The sequence below is a fragment of the Symphalangus syndactylus genome, chromosome 19 (genome assembly GCF_028878055.3).
Source record: "Symphalangus syndactylus isolate Jambi chromosome 19, NHGRI_mSymSyn1-v2.1_pri, whole genome shotgun sequence".
In the NCBI taxonomy this organism is placed as follows: domain Eukaryota; kingdom Metazoa; phylum Chordata; class Mammalia; order Primates; family Hylobatidae; genus Symphalangus; species Symphalangus syndactylus.
Genome location: NC_072434.2, coordinates 90,017,244 through 90,037,663, shown reverse-complemented (window position 1 = coordinate 90,037,663; position 20,420 = coordinate 90,017,244). Strand labels below are relative to the sequence as shown.

Sequence of the window (20,420 nt, the reverse complement as noted above, 5' to 3'; positions counted from 1 at the left end):
AGGATCACTTGAGCTCAGGAGTTCAAGACCAGCCTGGGCAACACAGTGAGACCCTGGTTCTAGAAAAAAATTATTAAAAAATTAACCAGGCGTGGCGGTGCACACCTGTAGTCCCAGCTACTCAGGATGCTGAGGTGGGAGGATCGCCATTGAGCCCGGGAGATCAAGGCTGCAGTGAGCTGTGACCACATCACTGCACTCCAGCCTGGTGACAAGACCTTAGTCTCCCCCCTAAAAAAAGAAAAAGAGAATCACTTGAACCTGGGATGCGGAGGTTGCAGTGAGCCAAGATCGCCCCACTGCACTCCAGCCTGGTGACAAGACCTTACTCTCCCCTACCCACCCCCCCAGAAAAAAACAGCAAAGAACAGAAATTAATAAATGGAAAATGAACATGCCATAAAGAAAATTAGCAAAGGACAATGTTGTTAAGACTGTGGTAATGGCGCAGGGCTAGAGAGCCCAGAGACAGCTCCACGCGGAGGCAAACACTTAAATGACTGAAAGATCGTTCCTGGTCAGTGGGGGCTCAATGAGTGGGGCTTGCAGAAGGTATCCAGAGTTTACAAAGAATTCCTATGAATCAATAAACAAAAAGCTAAGCAACTGTACAGAAAAGCAGGCAAAAGACATGAATAAGGGCTATACAAAAAGAGAATAATAAACACGAAAAGATACTCAACCTTAGCAGTCATCAGGAAAACTGCAAATTAAAATGACAATGACATACCATTAAATAGTCACCTGATGGCCAAAAACTTTAAAAATCAAACAATACAAACATTGTTTGGGAACAGTGGGAACTCTCATATATCATTAGACTCTTATCAGATATTGGGGTTTTGATTTGACCGAAGACAGCACATGACCTTACCACAGGGCTTCATGGGAAAGAGCACCCACAGGAAAGATGCCTTTTGGGCTAGGTGCAGAGTCAGCTGAGGCCCAGGGCGTTGGGGATTTGCAACAAGGTACAGGCAGGAGGATGGGGGTGGAAGGTGGCAGCACGGGGCATTCTTGAAGAGCACGGAGTTACCGGGTACCTGTGGGGCAGGGGCACAGCACTGAGTGGGGAGGTGGTGAGAGGCCCAGAAATCTAACTTTGCTCATTTACAAGTTTGTCCCTTACCAGTTCCACTATCAGTGATGAGTCAAGAGTGGCTGCTGGTATTTCTGTTACCTGCTTCTGCATGCTCCAGGCTGCTGTGACAAAAGAAATTTTGAGGAAACCTCCTTAGACACATTTGTAGTACTGGTCCTATGAGACTGTCATGAACATGCGATGACTGAGTATATATAAAGAACCGAGTCTAGAGCTTGGCGCTAGCAAGCACTGCACTGCACTACTAAAGTCTGAGTGATGGCGATGATGATGAGCATGATGATTAAGTCAGTGATTTCCTGGCACAGTTTGGCACAGAGAAGTAATGCGGCTGGGAAGTACCAAGAGAAAAAAGAATAACCCTCATAACAAATGACACCACCATAAAAATATCCTCAAAGCATGTGAGTCTGACTTCCAGGCCCCGAGTTAAAGCCATCGTCAAGGTGGCTTAGTTGTCACAAGAGGCTCATCTCCTGGCCCTGCACACCTGGGTGCCCAGGAAACGGGAACGAATCATATCAGCCCAGCCGTGGGGGCTCTACATTGTCACCCAGTGAGTAAAATCTCAAAAACGATAGAGCCCAATATGGTTTGGATGTTGGTACCCTCCGGAGCTCATGTTGAAATGTGATTCCCAGTGTTGGAGGTGGGGCCTGGCAGGAGGTGGCTGGATCCTGGGGGCAGATCCCTCCTGAATGGCTTAGAGCCATCCCCTGTTGATGAGTGAGTTCTCGCTCTGTTAGTTCACACGAGATCCGGCTGTTTCAAAGAGTCTGGGACCTCCCCCTTCTCTCTCTTACACCCTCTGTTGCCATGTAACACATCTGCTCCCCCTTCACCTTCCATCTTGATTAGAAGCTTCCTGAGGCCTCACCAGAAGCAGATGCTGGCACCACGCTTCCCGTACAGCCTGTGGAACTGTGAGCCAAAAATAAACCTTTCTCCTTAGAAATTACCCAGCCTCGGGGATTTCTTTACGGCAAGACGAGCACGGCCTACCGCACTGCTTTGGAGCACTGCTTGCGACTGGACTGCCCCAGCCTCAACATGACAGCGGAAGTTTATGCTCTGGATCTCAGGCTTTGGAGTTTCTGGCTCGTGTCATTTTCTACTCAAATGTATACAGCAAGAAGGCTGGACATGATGGGATTTTGCCATTTGCACTCACAATTTTAGAGATAGTTTGAAATGCATTAGCAACCCCTTTCCTATTGTGGATCCTGGGCCTGGACACGTGGCTGGCACAGCTGTCCTCCAGATTCTGCAGGGAAACACCGGCCCCCCCGTCTGGCCCCGTGCAATGATGCACTGAGGTTTGTTTTGCCTGCATCTCTGATGGCCTATAGGCATTCACGTCCCTTTCCTCGTGGAGGAACAAGATGGAGGATAGTGGGTTGAATGTGAGGTTGGCCGGAGACAAAAGCTCAGCTGCCTCTGGACACACAGTCTATTTTCAGTGTATCAGAGGATGCTGGCTAGGGTCAAACTCGACAGTCAAGAAGGCAATGGGAAGTTCTGCTTCACAAACTTGGGTTTGCTGGTACCATATGCTAAGCAACTTAGCTGTGAGGCTGGTCATATCCTAAGTGTGAACACCCATGTGCCGGAGTCTGTATTATACTACAAAAGCCACACAAAAAGTCCTGGAAGAGACTTGCACATCATCGTCATCATTCTCAGAGCTCTTCAGTGTACCAAATACCTTCATCTGCACGATCTCATTCACTCCTGTGACGAGCTGTCTGCCACCCCCTCTGCATTTTACAGATGGAGCCTCGGGACTCTCAGGTCACACAGGCAGCAGGCAAGGAGCTGGGGCTGGAACTCAGGTCCCCCCAGTCTGATCTGCGTGCTTTTCCCCACACCTCATCCAGAGGCTAATGTGGGGACTGAAAGGGAAGGCGCTGGAGCCCGACTGTGTTTGAATCCCAGCTTGCCAGGGCTATGCATGGGATGTGGGCTTCTCGCACCTGTTTCTTCATCTATAAAACAGGAGTAATCACAGCATCTATCCCCGGATACCTGCAGAAGGTATCCAGAGTTTACACCCAGCCCTACTTTGCTATTCTTTATCTCCCATCTTGACGTGAGGTTGATGTGAGGGTAAAAAGAGAATCTTCGTCCTGTAGAGAGCCTGGGCTCACACTGCAAATGCTCCCAGGCTGGTAGCTCTGCTAGGCCTGTTGCTTTTGCACAACATCCATGACTCCAAGACCACATGGGAGAGGTCCCTGGACAGAGAACTCAAGGCTCAAAGGGTGACTCTGACTCCAACCAAAAGGCCTTTAGAGGAATCATCGCTTCTTTTCATTCACAGATTATAGGCTCAAATGAAGGACTTTGGTGAAGAAAAACCTGTGGCTTTTGGAAAGGTCCAACTGAATGGTGTTTCAAGGTGGCTATTACCTTTTTCCCAAAGGCAATCGTCAAGCAGGGGCTGAGCTGGGTTTCATTATTCCAGCAAGAAATCCAGCCAATGGAGAGGATGTGGAGAAATAGGAACACTTTTACACTGTTGGTGGGACTGTAAACTAGTTCAAGCATCGTGGAAGTCAGTGTGGCGATTCCTCAGGGGATCTAGAACTAGAAATACCATTTGACCCAGCCATCCCATTACTGGGTATATACCCAAAGGACTATAAATCATGCTGCTATAAAGACACATGCACACGTATGTTTATTGCGGCACTGGAACCAACCCAAATGTCCAACAACGATAGACTGGATTAAGAAAATGTAGCACATATACACCATGGAATACTATGCAGCCATAAAAAATGATGAGTTCATGTCCTTTGTAGGGACGTGGATGAAACTGGAAACCATCATTCTCAGCAAACTATCGCAAGGACAAAAAACCAAACACTGCATGTTCTCACTCATAGGTGGGAATTGAACAATGAGAACACATGGACACAGGATGGGGAACATCACACTCCGGGGACTGTTGTGGGGTGGGGGGAGGGGGTAGGATAGCATTAGGAGATATACCTAATGTTAAATGATGAGTTAATAGATGCAGCACACCAACATGGCACATGTATGTATATGTAACAAACCTGCACGTTGTGCACATGTACCCTTAAACTTAAATAATAATAAAAAAAAATCAAGCCAAGAGGTTTGCTTTTTCAGAATGTGTAAAACAGGCCACCGTGGGAGAGCTCTGGGCTGTGGATTCCTCCGGTTCCCTAGAGTGGGTCAAGGCTGAATGACTCAGAAGAGGGACACACCAGCAGTCAGGGTCCTGGGCTTGAAAACAGAGAAACTCCCATCTCACTCACTCACAATGGTCTTTTGCAAAACGTTCATGAGAACGGCTGATGCAGCTCCATCCACACATAGTCTAAGTGTCCTTCTTGGCACCAGGCACATGGTCTTCTAGATGTAGCTCAAAATTAGGGAGCTCAGTATGATATCAAATGGTAGGCTACCACCCCAAACCCGGGGACATGAACCAGTGAAGGCCTTTCCTTAGAGCGCGAATGCATGCCTAGAACTTCCCTGTACTTATATCCTTAGGACACCAGCGCCAAATCCATGTGATAAATGACTATTACTAACAGGTAGTTTCAGTAACTCAAGCTTTGGGGTAAATTCTAAGACATATTTGCTTCCACCAAATTCTAGACACGTGGAAAGCTGTAGTCATAAATAGGAATCTATACCTGCATCTTGTATTTACTATTATTGTCATAGAAAAAATATTCACAGATGACTTGCTGGAACTTTTTTTTCTGAGATGGAGCCTCGCTCTGTTTCCCAGGTTGGAGTGCAATGGCGTGATACCGGCTCACTGCAACCTCCACCTCCCGGGTTCAAGCGATTCTCCTGCCTCAGCCTCCTGAGTAGCTGAGATTACAGGCATGTTCCACCACACCTGGCTTTTTTTTTTTTTTTTTTTTTTTAGTAGATATTGGGTTTTGCCATGTTGGTCAGTCTGGTCTTAAACTCCTGACCTCAAATGATCTGCCCTCCTTGGGCTCCCAAAGTGCTGGCATTACAGGTGTGAGGCACCGCGCCCAGCCTACTTGCTGGAATTGCTTACCTCTTTCCTTGAATGTACTTGATAATGTGACTTTTAACTGCCTTATGCCTTGCCCTCTAATTTGTGTACATTTTTTCCTCTGTCCTACTGGTGCAAAAGCTCTCTGCATTAGCCCTAATGCTTACACTAGTACTGTCTATTTTGAAGGTGCTTGATAAATTTGTCAAAATACCCCGGTACAGCAAATATATTTTTGCTATTTTATCTGGCTCAGAAAATAGGATTCTAGCTTCAGTGCCTCTTCTCATCCTAAACAGGTGACAATACCACAAAACATATACTTTATCCTAGTTTAGATTGGGGCTCCGATGGCCACAGGAAGCCTGCGGGCACAAAGGTGTCCTCTGGGAAGCTGGGCAGGCTACCACAAAGTTGAAGGTGAGTGTCAGACTCACATCTATTACTAAAGATGCAGGGTTTAGATCAGGCTGGTTTCATTCAGATTAGTGCAAAATCATAAGGAGGGTGAAGAACAAGATTCCATCATTATTTTTTTTGAGACAGGGTCTTGCTCTGTTGCCCAGGCTGGGGTGCAGTGGCATGATCATAGCTGACTGCAGCCTCAACTTCCCAGGCTCATGCAATCCTCCCACCTCAGCCTGCCGAGTAGCTGGGACTACAGGCGCACGCCACGACGCATGGCTAATATACTTTAAATTTTTTTTTGTATAGATGGAGTCTCACTATGTTGCCCAGGCTGGTCTTGAACTTGGGCTGGAGTGATCCTCCTGCCTTGGCTTCCTGAAGTGCTGGGATTACAAGTGTGAGCCAGTGCGTGTGGCCTCCATCATTATCTAGATGAGCTCGTATGATAGGAGAGATGCATGTAAACAAATATTTAAAATACAAGTGCCTAGATTAAAATACCTGCAGAATGCCATTGAGTTGGAAGATGGAAACAACTTTCCTGGAGCAAAGAATTAGGAGACGGGAAAGGAGATCAGAGAAGGTTGAGAGGGGAGATAACATTTGAGATAAGCCTCAAAGAATAAGCAGGAAGGAATCCAAGAATTTTTAGTCTTATTAATGGAAAACTGATTGGCCGGGCGCAGTGGCTCCCACCTATAATCCCTGCACTTTGGGAGGCCAAGGCAGGCAGATTGCTTGAGTCAGGATTTCAAGGCCAGCCTGGGCAACATGGCAAAACCCCGTCCTTACCAAAAATATAAACCATTAGCCAGGCATGGTGGTGCACACCTGTAGTCCCAGCTACTTGGGAGGCTGAGGTGGGAGGATCCCTTGAGCCTGGGAGTGCAGTGAGCCTTGTTTGTGTCATTGCACTCCAGTCTGGGTGATGGAGTGACACCCTGTCTCAAAAAGAAAAGAAAACTCACAACGTAATTGACCATATTAAATGATTAACGGAGGAACCAAGTGAGCATCTCATTAGATGCAGAAATAGGTTCGATTAACTTCAACAATCAGTTTTTAAAAACTTGGTAGAAATCCACCCACAGAAGAATATTTTGTAATATCCATCTACCATGGAAAAATCATACAGCAATGAAGGTTAAGAACCTGTAGCTGTGCCCATCAAGACAGATCTCAAAAATGAAATACTGATCAAAAGAAGGTATGGAAGGGCATAGAATAGAGTATGACTTCATTTACGTAACGTTCAACAGCAGACAAAACTAAACAGTATGTTTTGGGGGGACACACACTTAGGTGGTAAAACTTAAAAAGACAAGCAAGAGGATCAAAAACAAAATTCAGCACTGTGGTCACCTCTGGAACAGGCGGGAGGGTGACGGAAGGCAGACGATCACACAAGGGCACCTAAGCTAGTGGAATGTTCTATTTCCTAACCTGGGTGGTGGGCACACAGATTTTTTTGTCATTCTATAGACTGAGTAGATGTGTTTCTCCATCTGTATATGCAACACACCTTCCATCAAAACATGTCAGAGACGTAAGAGTCTCACAAATGGAGGAGGGGCTTCAGTACAGTACTGGGGTAGGCTATGTTCTTCATAACTACTGATTGAATGAATGAGTGAGTGAGTGAACAGCCACTGGAAGCAGAAGAAATGGCATCTGAATGAATGAGTGAGTGAGTGAGTGAACAGCCAGTGGAAGCAGAAGAAACGGCATCTGAATGAATGAATGAGTGAGTGAGTGAACAGCCACTGGAAGCAGAAGAAATGGCATCTGAATGTATGAATGAGTGAGTGAGTGAACAGCCACTGGAAGCAGAAGAGATGACATCTGAATGAATGAATGAGTGAGTGAGTGAACAGCCACTGGAAGCAGCAGAAACGGCATCTGAATGAATGAATGAGTGAGTGAGTGAACAGCCACTGGAAGCAGAAGAAACGGCATCTGAATGAATGAATGAGTGAGTGAACGAACAGCCACTGGAAGCAGAAGAAACGGCATCTGAATGAATGAATGAGTGAGTGAGTGAACAGCCACTGGAAGCAGAAGAAACGGTATCGGCAAAGCAAGTGGCTGTGAGAGGGGGTGGGGTGTTCAGTCATCTCTGTAATTTCTGTGGTCAGAAAGGTAGGTGTGGCCCAAATTCGGAAGAGCTCCATAGGCCACAAAAGGGTTTCAACTATCCTGTAGCCAACAGGAAGCCACTGAAGGTTGTAAAGACTGAGAGACATCAGATTTGCATTTTAAAGGGGCCTTCTGGCAGCTATGTGGAGTGTAAAGAAAACGAAAATCCCGTCTTCACCAAAAGAGTTCTCCGAAGGAAACAGTGGATATGGCAGGTGCCCTTAACGAAGGGAGCAGTGAACTTTGTTCAGGAAACGATATAAAAATACCTTCAATGTATACAGCGATTGCAATTAGTTCTCAGCATGCGATTTCAGGCTCAGGGATGACAAGGTCTCATGGGAGAAACGACCCTTGATAAGTGGTTTGAAAGACAGCAACGCTGTGTTTTAAAGACAGACACATTTGACTCTCAGAAAAATGGGCATGTCAGGGCACAAAACTAAAAAAATGTATGCTTATAAATGGGAGGCTGCCAAATCTAGAAATGCCCCCAAATTTTCATTGATCTCATCGGTAGGGAGTGAAAAGAAAGAATAGCGAGGATAAAAAGAAACAGCAACTGTGGTCATTGCCCTAAAGAACAGAATATCATAAAGTCTCTTAAAAGCCTACTATTCCTCAAACCACCTCTACTTCTTTGGTTCTCCTTTTGTTATATCAAAATGAAATTCAGCTCTGTTTTAGTTACAAAATTACTAGGTACATCAGACAATTTGATACAACTTAACTACTCCACAAATGTAACTATTCAAAAATTGTTCAATTACACACGAAATGAATTATCACCTCATTTGCATGAACAAAAAAAAAAATCTGTTAATGCTCAATTGGGCCTGAACCAGTTGTGAAACAGGTGAGAATTTATGGTTGGATACTCTGACTGAAGCTCCATTAAAGTTCAAGACAGATTTTTAATGAATTAATCCCCAAAGCATTTGTATGCTCCATCCTGTCCAATGCCTAATTGTGCCTAAATCAAGCCATCCTTGAATAATCACAGCCCCCTGTGGGTGCCCAAGGGCATCTCGGGCTCTCCGCACTGTCCCCAGACCAACCTAAAGCCCTCCTTCTTTGGCTGTTTTCTTTCTGGTTACGACACAACTTGTGATATGATGATTAGTCGTCATTCAAGATCACACTCAGCTGTGGATTCGGAGTCTTGCATTTGGCTCAGTGGTTTGTCATGATTTGTGTTGCATCATCTCTATATCAAAGCAGGGAATGACAGAACGCTGTGAATGACTCAGGCGTTTACAGGATGGACTGTGGCAAACTTTGGAAGATACAGATGAGCTTGAGTAGAGAATGAGGGGGACTTGAGGAGGAGAGAGCTTGAGAATCACCACTCTGTGACATTCCTCAGCCCCACCCGGCCCCTTCTTCCCTTAGTGCCAGTTCAGTGCTGATGTGCGTATATTATCAGCTACTCGGTGCTCAATGTCTGTATCCCTACTACACTGTAAGTCGCCCAAGAATGCAGATCATCTGTTACATTCCTGGTATTTATTGTAGGGTATTTTTGAGTAAATGAATAAGTGGAAAACTTAGATTTCTGCTATACATTTCTCAAATTATTTTCTCTATGTTTGGTGACTTAAATTAGGCTTATAATAGAACCAGTTCCTTAAATTCCTCCACCAGTTCTTTTGGGCCAGAACTCAGTGCTGATCAGAACAGCACTGAGTTCTATGGATGACAGAGTTAAATGTTATGAGTCACATGGGGTGTAAAATGTAAAGTGAAATTTGTATCAAAGTTAGCCTTGATAATCTCTGAACGACAACCATTCTCTCACTAAGTCCAACAGACAAGTTTTACTTCAGCATTAAAAACATACCACCTCTCTGGCCGTGCAGCAGAAGTACTCAGCTTGCATTTAAAGGCTGTATGAAAAAGGACTATCTTTAAATATTCAAATCACGCCCCAGTCACTGGGATACACAGATACAACTGGGGATGCAGCAGCATCGGACCCCCACCCCAGGTTCATTCTCAGGCCCATTGGACTGTTCGAGGGCAGAGTCCTTTGCCTTCTTACATCATGACTTCACTTTCATGCAGAGCCTGTAGAATTCTCTTAAACCAAATATCTGTATCAGGCAGCCATGCTGTGTGTTAGGCACACAAACTCTCATTGAATAAATGCATGAGGGTTCATTTCGATAGACGGTAATTATCCACTTGGTCAAAAGAAAAGATGCATACTTTCAAAGTCAAGGAATGCACAGAAGATAGGATGGTGGCAGAATCATGTGGGTTACATGATTCTGAAAGATGATAAAACAGTGACCTTTGTGCCTTTGAAGCACGTCTCTTTGTCTACCACAGACATCGTCTCCATGGAACCTACAATATGTTTCTGAGGTGGACAAGGAGTAAGAATGATTGTAATTTTGCTGATGGAGAAATGAAAAGCTCGGGGAGAGCGTCTGAGTGTGTGAGGTTAACCGTGGCAGGGGCACTAAAATCCATCGCGCCTGGCCTCAGCTCAGCACTAGCTCAGCAGTGCAGGTTGCAAAATCCATCTCTTTAGAAAGCACAGCGATTCCACTACACATCTCTGCGAGCTCAGTCTGAAGAAACTTCACAAATTCCAGCTGAGAGGTTGATCATCTTGATCTGCCAATTGTGGAATTTCCCAAAGCTTCTATTCTTAGCCAGATGTTTGAGGAAAAGCTCATGATCTCACTTGCCAGCCCTGCCATCATTCTCACCTCTTGCTTATCTCTTCCTTATCTTTCTTGTACTCAGCAAAGCTTCAAGGCACAGCCTGGGCGATAACCTCTCCTGCTCTGACCTGAACCTATTCACTCAGGAATGCCTCTGCACACCCAGGAGGGGCGGGAGATGGAAGCTGTCTTATCAAGTGGGCTGTGCCCAGCGTCTGGTTCTCCACTGTGGGAAACGGTCATGCTTCTCACGCAGGAGCTGCCCCAGATAAATCAGGAGGCCTTCGTGGGGGTCCTGGAGCCAGAGAAAGCCCGGTGGTGTCCCTCAGTTTCTCCCATCAGTGCGGCGTGGGAAGTGGCTCCATGAACTTTCAGGCTCTTTCACGAGAAAGATTATAGAGATTTTTTTTTAAGGCTCATGAAATAGGCTGAGCCTTTTCATGAGAGGATACCCTCCATGGGTGGTGCCCAGAACATGGGACCCAGACTGTCAGGCCCCACTGACAGCCATTTACTGAGGTTAGGACGCCTTCTAACCTACCTGGAGCCCCGCACACAGGTTCAAAGTCAGGAGCGTCTCATTGGTTGTTACATTCTTTTTAATTTTATTTTTTGCCCCCCCTCCCCCCTGCCCCTCATCATTACATTCTTACTTGGTATTTTTGATTTAGCCCTGATAAGTAGCTTGGGTCTTGAAAGGAAGATTTATTTCCCTTTTTTACCTTTCGTATTTCACATTCTTCATTGCCATGGGTATCTAGCCATCAGCCTGGCTTAGCAATCACAGAAACAGGTGAGACCAGAAAACTGACCTGAATGTATGAATTGGCTACCATCAGCCCTACCCCTCGGGTCTGTGCCTTCATTCATTCATTCATTCACTTAGAGGCAGGATCTTGCTCTGTTGTCCAGGCTGGAGTGCAGTGACGTGATCATAGCTTACTGCAGCCTCAACCTCCTGGGTTCAAGCGATCCTTCCATCTCAGCCTCCCAAGTAGCTTGGACTACAGGTATGAGCCACCATGCCCAGCTAGTTTTTTAATTTTTTTTTTGTGGAGACGAGGTCTCCTTATGTTGTTCAGACTGGTCTCAAACTCCTGGGCTCAAGTGATCGGTTCTGCCCTTCTATTCACTTCTTCCAAGGGAGGAGGGAAGAAGGTCTGACTGCTGAGGCTGGTGAACGTGAGCCTGGGTGTGACAGCTGGCACTGTCTGCCTGTCCCTCCCCTGCAGGCCACGCCATTCTCTCTCCACTCAGGCCATGGGGTTGGGGAAGGGGCTGTCTACCCTTTCCTACTCTGCTAGGATTAGCAGGGGTTTAATTCTCAATCATACTCTTGTATCTATTTGATCATTGGTGCAGAATTTGGAAAGAGTTTAATAATAACCCCAGACATTAGACATAAAAGGAAGATAAACTTGAAAGGCCAAAAGGGAAAGGAAGACGCTTTCCAATTTCTCCCCAGCCCTGAGACCATTATGTCCCATTATGCCACAGTGGCTGCTGCAGTGGACAGACAAAAACATGAGCCGTGGCTTTGCTGCCAAGAGGTGATGACAGAGCTGGGTTCTGATATGCTGTTCCCAATTCAGGGAAGCTCTGAGAGGGGCCAGAACGTGGTCCTCTTGAGAATGAAAAGGACGAGGTGTAGAGGTCATGTGTCAAACCAGCGGCAGAACAATCAAAGCTTGAACCCAGTGTTTGTGACCCCGGCCGATCCCCAGACGGTGTCATTTCTCCCTGAGTGACTTGCATGGTTCTATAATGAGCCTGGCAGAATTAATTTAGTGGCAGCTTCTGCCTCAACTCTTAAGAAAATAATAACAATCTCTCAACATTTCTATAGCTAAATATGAAGATACCGCTAGCCAAGGAAGCAAACAGAGCTAAGAGGGAAAAATAAAAGCAAGTGAGAATGCTAAAAATCTCATAGAAAAGGGACTTCGATGTCCCAGCGACATTCTGAACTCACGTTCTCTGCATCCTGTCATTAAAATGTATAAAAATGAGTATTTCTAAAGCAGCAATACTAAGAATTATCATTGCTGCAGTTGCCTGGCAACCTGAGACTTTGGTTATTTTATTTCTAAACAGGGAATGCTCTAAACTGGTATCTGGAGTTTGTGCAAATAGTTCTAAATTGATATTCTCCCTGTAAATCAGGAGGAGAAAATACAGCATTAATGTACATTTAAAGGAGGTTAAATATGCATATGTCTCTCTCTCTCTCACACACACACACACACACACACACACACACACACACACACACACACAGAGAGAGAGAGAGATTGTCACATGAACCTCTCCCTGTTTCATGCTATCTTAAACAAATCTGGAGAACTGATACTCCTTTGAATTTTTCCTGACAAATATCTACTTAATGTCATGGTACGTCTAAATAATATCCATCCAAGTCCTGAGGAAGAGCCTTTCCTCTCCTATGTGAGGTGGGAATTGAATGCTGTGGCTCCGCAGTCCCTAACCTTTTTACCTTTTTGGCACCAGGGACAGGTTTCGTGGAAGACAATTTCTCCACGGACCCAATGGGAGTAGGGAATGGTTTTGGGATGAAACTGCTCCATCTCAGATCATCAGGCATTAGATTCTCATAAGGAGCACACAAGCTAGATCCCTTGCGTGTGCAGGTCACAGTAGCCCGAGGTTCCTATGAGAATCCAGTGCCACCACTGATCAGACAGCCAACGGCACTCAGGCGGTCACGGTCCCCCACTGCTCACCTCCTGCTGTGCGGGCCGGTTTCTAACAGGCCAGGGACCTGTACCAGTCTGTGGCCTGGGGGTTTGGAACCCCGCTGTAGCTAACAGCAATCTTGAGCCCCTTTCCCCAGCTTCCCAGACCTTGAGCATTGGGTTTCCAGTTCTGAGAAAGGAGAGGCTAACCCCAAATCTCCATGGGCTCTACGAGGAAGCACTTCTCCAGGCACGGAGGGGAATGTCTGCATCCTTCAGGGAGGCTGGTCCCGAAGTTCCTGCCAATGCTGGGCCTGCTGCCGCAAGTGCGACCCGCAGGTGCCAGCACCCCACCCTCTCTTTGATGAGAAGAGGTGCTTGCATTTTGAAAAAGCTGCCTCTACTTATGAAGTGTCATTTCCTTTCAAGTCACTGATTTGAACTTGAGCTTCTGGTGCTGCCTGCTGCTTTGAATGAACTGGTGTGCTCCGATGCTACAAGCTTAAAGACGACCTTGGTTCCTGACTCCTCACTAGGGCCTTAGGAGGAAAAGTGTTTCCATGATAGCCCCTGAGGATGGGCATCCTCGTCGCTTTTGTGGAACACAGGCTTCTGGAAGTGGATGCTGCCTGCGGGTTTGCTTGTGGCCTGCAGCTTGGGATCACAGACTGCCTCAGGCTCCCCCACAGAGAGGAGGTGAGCCCAGCACAGCTGCTGAGACCCAAAGTGTCTCCATGACTGATCTCCACAAACAAGGATTAGGTCTGGGTCTGAACCATAGACCCAACCCGTAAGCGGGAGGTGCCGGGCATCATTTCCACGATGGGATGGTTATGTAGCACCATTTTTCAAGATGACTGGGAGACGCATCTCAGACAGGCACAGCATGAGAGGGCCACAGAAGGACTTTCCATGAGCTCTTGTTAAAGGGCAGCCAAGACATTAGCAACTAGCTGTTGTTTAGAAACACCATGTTGACAAATAAGCAAACAGGTCATATGACCCATTAAAGAAATTCTTTCTCCATATGGAGTAGCAGCCATCAATGAAGGTAAATGCTTCAGGGCTTGAAGGACGCCTGCCTGACTGGTGTGCTTCTTAAGGGCCCGTGACCTTTCTTTACAAGGCAACATCTAAGAGAACCAGAAATTCTATTTTGAGAGAATTGGGTCGTGGTTAGAACCTGAGTCTCGAAAGGCGGTGGTCCTTCAGATGAGCTGGGACATAACACCCGTCAGCCGAAGCTCAGTTCACCCTGACAGATCCTTGTGGCGGTTCTTCCGGGGGCCAGCTCCTGTGGGATGTGCCTGCAACCCTGGGTTTTGGCCTGAGAAGTCATTTCAACGCTTCTGCCTATTTTTTCTTATCCATTAAATGGGAAGACCTAGCACCTTGGTGCCCAAGAGCAGTAAGGAACAGCAAATGAATGTACCGAATAAAGAAAATTTGCAAATGCACTGTCAAAATGCTCGAATGAGGGCAGGGTTCCCTGGACGTGGAGGCTCTCAAAAATTAGAGAGTAATTTGTGCAGCCTGTCAGTGCAGAACTGACGAGGGGTTGGAGCCCTTGGTGGTCTCCCTGCCTTCCCTGCATGCTTTTCTGAATGGTGCCACCGTTTAGGACTGATTTATGGCGCCTGGACTGGCCGGCAAGCCTGTGCCCTGTAATGTGCCTGTGCCGTGTAATGGCTGAGGTCGGAAACCTACTCCACACCTCCTGCATCTTCAAGGGCAATATCATTTGCAAAGTCAGAACCATTCAGCGCACATGGAGGGTGCCTGTGGGAACGCCTGGGATGGGTAATGAATCCAAACTCACTTTCCAGCTTGCTCACATGACAAATAGCCTGGTAAAATGATGAAGAGGAATTAAGACAGGCTACAGCCTGCACATTCCACTGAATTTCCCAGAGCAAGCACGAGTAATGCAGGTTCCAAGCACAGAGTTGCCTGGGGAGACAGATGAAGAGGTAGTGGGGTGACTGTGTTTTTTGGGGTGGTGGGGGAAGGAAAGAGAATATGGAATTTGGTTTTCTTTTTTTGTTCCCCCCCCAACCCTCCGTAAGTGAGCAGGAGGAGTAAGAGGAAACCTCAAGGGCAGGAAACTTCCCCTTCTCTAAGGAACCCACTGCAAACACAAGGTTTGACACCCGAAGGTGTTTAGTATGCTAACAAGATGCTGCATAATGTGGCTTCAGAGCGCTGACGGAACTGATCAGAGAAATCGGGGCTTTCCTGCTGTGCTGGGCTCCCCTGCCGCGTGCAGCAAAGGCAGCTCCGACATTTAGAGAGCTCGATGAGAAGTGGGCATGGGTCTGCAGCGACGGCTCCGAGCTGTCAAGGCCTCTGAAGCTGTGAGAAGGCAGGCAGTTTGATCCTGCCACCCACTGGCTGGGTGATTTGGGTAAATCTTTGCCTTATCTTCCTGTACCTCAAAAGAAGACAGTTTCTAGTTGATGAATCACTTTGTAAATGTAAATTTGCAGATGCCAAATATTGAATCTAGGCTGCGGTCCAGACTCGGAGAACACGTTTCCGGAAGGGTCTTTTTAAGATCACGTACAATAAAGGGCATCAGGACCCTGAGGGGTGACAGAACAAACGCACTGGCCAATGGACGTTTTGGGAAGGACAGCGCTGGCTGGATGGCCAGGGCCACCGTGTTTCCAGCCCCAGGCAACCCAGCAAGGTCACGATGAGGTGTGCTAGGCAGGGCAGGGCAAGGGCAGCTGGTGAGCCTGTACCCACGCCATCAACAGCTCAGCCAGGCCACGGGACAGCTCCAGGACGGGTCTTGTGCTGACACTGCATGGATGCTCGTCTGCTTACTTGAGACACAGAAACACTTTGATGATCACTCTCTTGGTGCCAGAATAGAAGGAAGGGGACTCCTGGAATGAAGGCAGGCAGCTATCTGCAGGGACTGGTGAGTGGAGGTGTCTCCCAGGAGGGCAGGTGGCCAGTTGGTAGGGCCAGCATGTTAAAAATATGCTTAATTAACAAGAAGCTTGAACGATTAATACAAACTTTTTTTTTTTTTTTTGAGACAGGGTCTCACTCTGTTGCCCAGGCTGGTGCAGTAGCACGATCTCAACTCACTGCAGCCTCTGCCTCCTGGACTCAAGCCACCCTTCCACCTCAGCCTCCCAAGTAGCTGGGACTACAACCATGCAACACCATGCTCAGCTAATTTTTGTATTTTTTGTAGAGACAGGTTTTTGCCATGCTGTCCAGGCTGGTCTCAAACTCCTGGGCTCAAGCAATCCTCCTGCCTCAGCCTCCCAAAGTGCCAGGAATACAGGTGTGAGCCACCACGCTGGGCCATAAAAACAATTTTTAATGTTTCCCTACTCATTTATAAAAAACCCAACTCTAACTAAAAGGAAGTTACTTTAAATTAAAAATAATTTCATGTGTACATGCATCTATCTTCCCACTATCAATTCAACAACTATTTATAGAAATCATAAAAGCATGTCGCCCTGCAGAAACAGTGTAAAAGCCATAAGTAAAATATGTAATCAATGACCTCCTAATAAGGTGCAATTTGGAATTTTCTCTATATCATGATCTATGAAGTTATGACATTAACAGACATGATCCTCATTTTATGGAAACCAGTGAGGGCCAGTAACTCTTCCCTTCATCTCCAACTCCAACGGTTTCCCTACCCTGCCCTTTTTCCCCACAAGTTGAATTTATTCAACTACAGAAATGACATCAAATGAAACTCTATAATTCTTCAACTCAAAATATTTTCCCATAGAAAAGGGTTGTTATAAGAGCTGGGAAAACCATTTCTGGGTTCATCCAACTAGGATTCCAAATTTCTAGAAATGAGATGGACAGGATTATAATCACCATTTAAGCTCCTAAAGTCAGTCCAGTAATGGTTCTCCTGGTAGAAAATAAACTCACAATGTATTTGGTGGGGGGTCTGGCGTCAACATAGGGCTGAAGGGAAGAAAAACTCCAGCGCTCATCCTGAATCTCAGTAACTATAGAACACACTGCCCGACTTTTTCCTCCCACACAATAGTAACTTAGGTTTTGTAGGATTTTTACAGATAGAACCATGAATCCACATATATTTGGTTAATCCTCACCTCATGGCAACTCTGTAAGGCTGGTGTTTTTTCCTTTAAGTAGGTGAGGATAGGCTTGACTAGATAGGTGTAACCAGACTTCCATCATTGGTTATTGGCCATAGTGTCCTAAGTTCTACAATAACCTTTTTTTTTTTTTTTTTTTTTGAGAAGGAGTCTTGCTCTGTTGCCCAGGCTGGAGTGCAGTGGTGCCATCTCGGCTCACTGCAAGCCCCGCTTCCCAGTTTCACACCATTCTCCTGCCTCAGCCTCCCGAGTAGCTGGGACTACAGGTACCCACCACCATGCCCAGCTAATTTTTTGTATTTTTAGTAGAGATGGGGTTTCACCATGTTAGCCAGGATGGTCTCAATCTCCTGACCTTGTGATCCACCTGCCTCGGCCTCCCAAAGTGCTGGGAGTACAGGCATGAGCCACCACACCCAGCCTACAATAAACTTTTATACATGTTTTATCATTTTGAGCCTTATATTTCTGTGATGTAAGTAACATGTGTAGCTTTAACCCTCATTTTAGGAAGAATGAAGGTTCACGCAGCTAGTAAGAGGCTCAGCTAGGCCTTGGCAGAAGCCTGGACAGCCAGTCAATGGCCTGCCAGCACACGGTACAATGAGAACGGTTAGTTGGGGTGATGGTGGTGGAGTGGCTTTGTCTCTGCCAGACATAGGAGCGGCTGTAATTTAATTGTTTTGGAGCAGCAATAAAGAGACAGGAAGGATCCTGGAAGTGACTAAACATTTCCATGAGAAGGGAGGTGCTAACTTCCCCAGCTTTCTAAACTCCCGAGATTGGGTTGCCAGATAAAATACATGTCACCAGGAGTGTCCCATGCAATGTTGGGGTGCATACTTATAATACAACCTTATTTGTTGGTTATCTGAAATTTGAATTTGCCTGGATATCCTATTTTTTTGGTTAAGTCTGGTGGCCCTACCCCTAAGGATAAGCCAGTCTTCCACCCTCACTCTCATCACTATGAAGCAGGTGCATCTTTATTACGGTGACAATGACCCACCACCTTCATTTGTGAGTGGAGATCTCAACTGAGATAATTTCCTATTTCCTCTAATTTGAGCAGCCTAAAGTTAGAACTGGAATACATTTAAGTATTTCCAAAAGTTTTGAATTTGGGAGATCATGCATTACACAACTGTTAGCTAAGGCTGGTCTCTGGCACTGAACTTATAATGGGGTCCAGGCTGTCCCTCTGTGGCACACCTCTCCCCAGATGGCACTGAACCAAGTGTCCCACACCATGCTTACCCCACCGCATTCTTTGAGTAGAAGAGTCACTTACTTGTATGGAATGTGTTTGCTGCCATTGACGAGAGCCAGGATGACATTGCCCAGAGCGGACAGCGAGAGGCACAGCCCTGAGCCTCCTTCTCGATTTTTGCTAAGAGCTTTCACACAGCTGCCGAGATCAATGAGATGCAGGCGGCTGCGACCTCCAGACACTACAAAAAGAGAGAAGATAAAAGAGAAATGGTTAAGTTCTGAGAAACACTCATCTGTTCTTCGTGTAGCTCCTTGGGAAATCTGAGGAAAAATGAAAAGGGGAAGTGAAAGGTTGAAGTTCATGACCTACTAGGAAACCTCGGCAAAATCATGCTGGGGCTTCGAATAGCATTGGTCCTCTTAAATCCTTTCCACCACGCACCACTGACCTTCTAAAGCCTACTGACATTCACACTACAAATAAATGAATTCAAATAATTCTTGCAGGTTGAACTGAATGAGATTTTGGAGAAAATAAATGTCAAATTAAAGGAGGACACATTTCTACCTAAATGCCATTTGAATAGCAGAATTCTGAAACTCATCAAGTTAAAATTTGAATGGCTCACGAGTGATTACCTGCTTTGGTTGATCATTATACAGAACCCAACCTCAAGCTCAGCCAGGAATCAGGTTGCAAACCCAAGACAAAAATCAGGAAGAAATAACGACCAGGTGCAGAGACAGGGAAGACCCAAATATTTGCTGAGAATCTGCCAAGTGCCAGGTGCTGTACAAACATCAGTCTCATTCACTTCCCATGATAAAATCATACGCTAAATACTATTATCCTTTCTGTATTGATGAGAAAATAACAGTTCAGAAAAGTTAAGTAACTTGCCCATGAGTACTTCTGCTGCTGAAATACAGGGAGACCAAGGTGGCAACAATTTACAAGACAGAGCACTGCAGAGGAGAGAACTCTAGAGATTTGCAGAAGGTCCCTCAAGGGTTCAGCCGAGTACTGATCAGCACATCTGATGTAGTTTGTATGTTCGTGCCCTCCAGATCTCATGGTGAAATGTGATCCTCAATGTTGGAGACGGGTCGTCCACCCCTACGACCCAAACACCTCCCAGCAGGTTCCAACACTGAGAATCACAGGCGTCAGGTTGAAGTGTGATCCTTAGTGTTGGAGATGGGGCCTGGTGGGAGGTGTTTGGGTCTTGGGGGTAGATCCCTCACGAACAGCTTAGTGCCCTTCCCATGGTAATGAGTGAGTTCTTGCTCTTTAACTTCATGCAAAAGCTAGTTGTTTAGAAGAGGCTGGCACCTTCCCCCTTCTCTCTCCTGCTCTCTCTTGCCATGTGACCTGCCTACTCTCCTTTCACCTTCCACCGTCATCATAAGCTTCCTGAGGCCTCACCAGAAGCAGATGCGGGTGCCATTCTTCTTGTATAGCTTGCAGAACTGTGAGCAGAATAAGCCTCTTTATAAATCACCCAGCCTCAGGTATCCTTTTACAGCAATGCAAAAGGGACTAACACAACATTCATGTGAGAAGACTATTCAAGGCTCAGAAATTAACCACCTAAAAAGATTGGACATAATGGTGCAGAGCACTTACACGAAGCCAGGAATAGTGCCGCTCCCCAACAGCCAGCCTGGAAAACTTCACAATTCACAGGGCATTGGGTTGAATACCCAGAAGTCTTTCCCATACTTAGCCACAGACTGAGCACTGACCTGATCCCACCTAACACGTATTAAAAGCAAAACAAAAAAATGATCAAACTGTTTCCAAGTAACGCAACTGCATTCTAAAACAGAGCTTAAGAATATTTACAAAGTAAAGACTCAGGAAAATGAAACCCATAATGAAGAGATAATTGAAGCCAACCTAGAACTGGCATAGATGTTAGAATTGACAGAAGCAGCTATTTATTAAAACAGTTATTTCAACTGTATTTCAGATGTTCAAAAAGTTACGTAGAAACATGGAATATATATTTAAAAAGACACAAAACTGAACCTCTAGAGATAAAAACTACAATGTGTGAGATAAAAAAATATGTA

The 20,420-nt window shown here is 46.0% G+C and overlaps 1 protein-coding gene across 2 annotated transcripts in view; it reads right to left on the bottom strand.

The window, feature by feature from the left end:
• KIF26B (kinesin family member 26B) overlaps positions 1–20,420 on the bottom strand; it is a 580,448-nt gene that overhangs the window by 47,548 nt on the left and 512,480 nt on the right. For both annotated transcript variants that reach the window (XM_055233556.2, XM_055233557.2), the window contains one exon: positions 18,424–18,583. In XM_055233556.2, the coding sequence (XP_055089531.1) occupies positions 18,424–18,583 (160 nt within the window). The remainder of the gene's footprint in view (positions 1–18,423; positions 18,584–20,420) is intronic.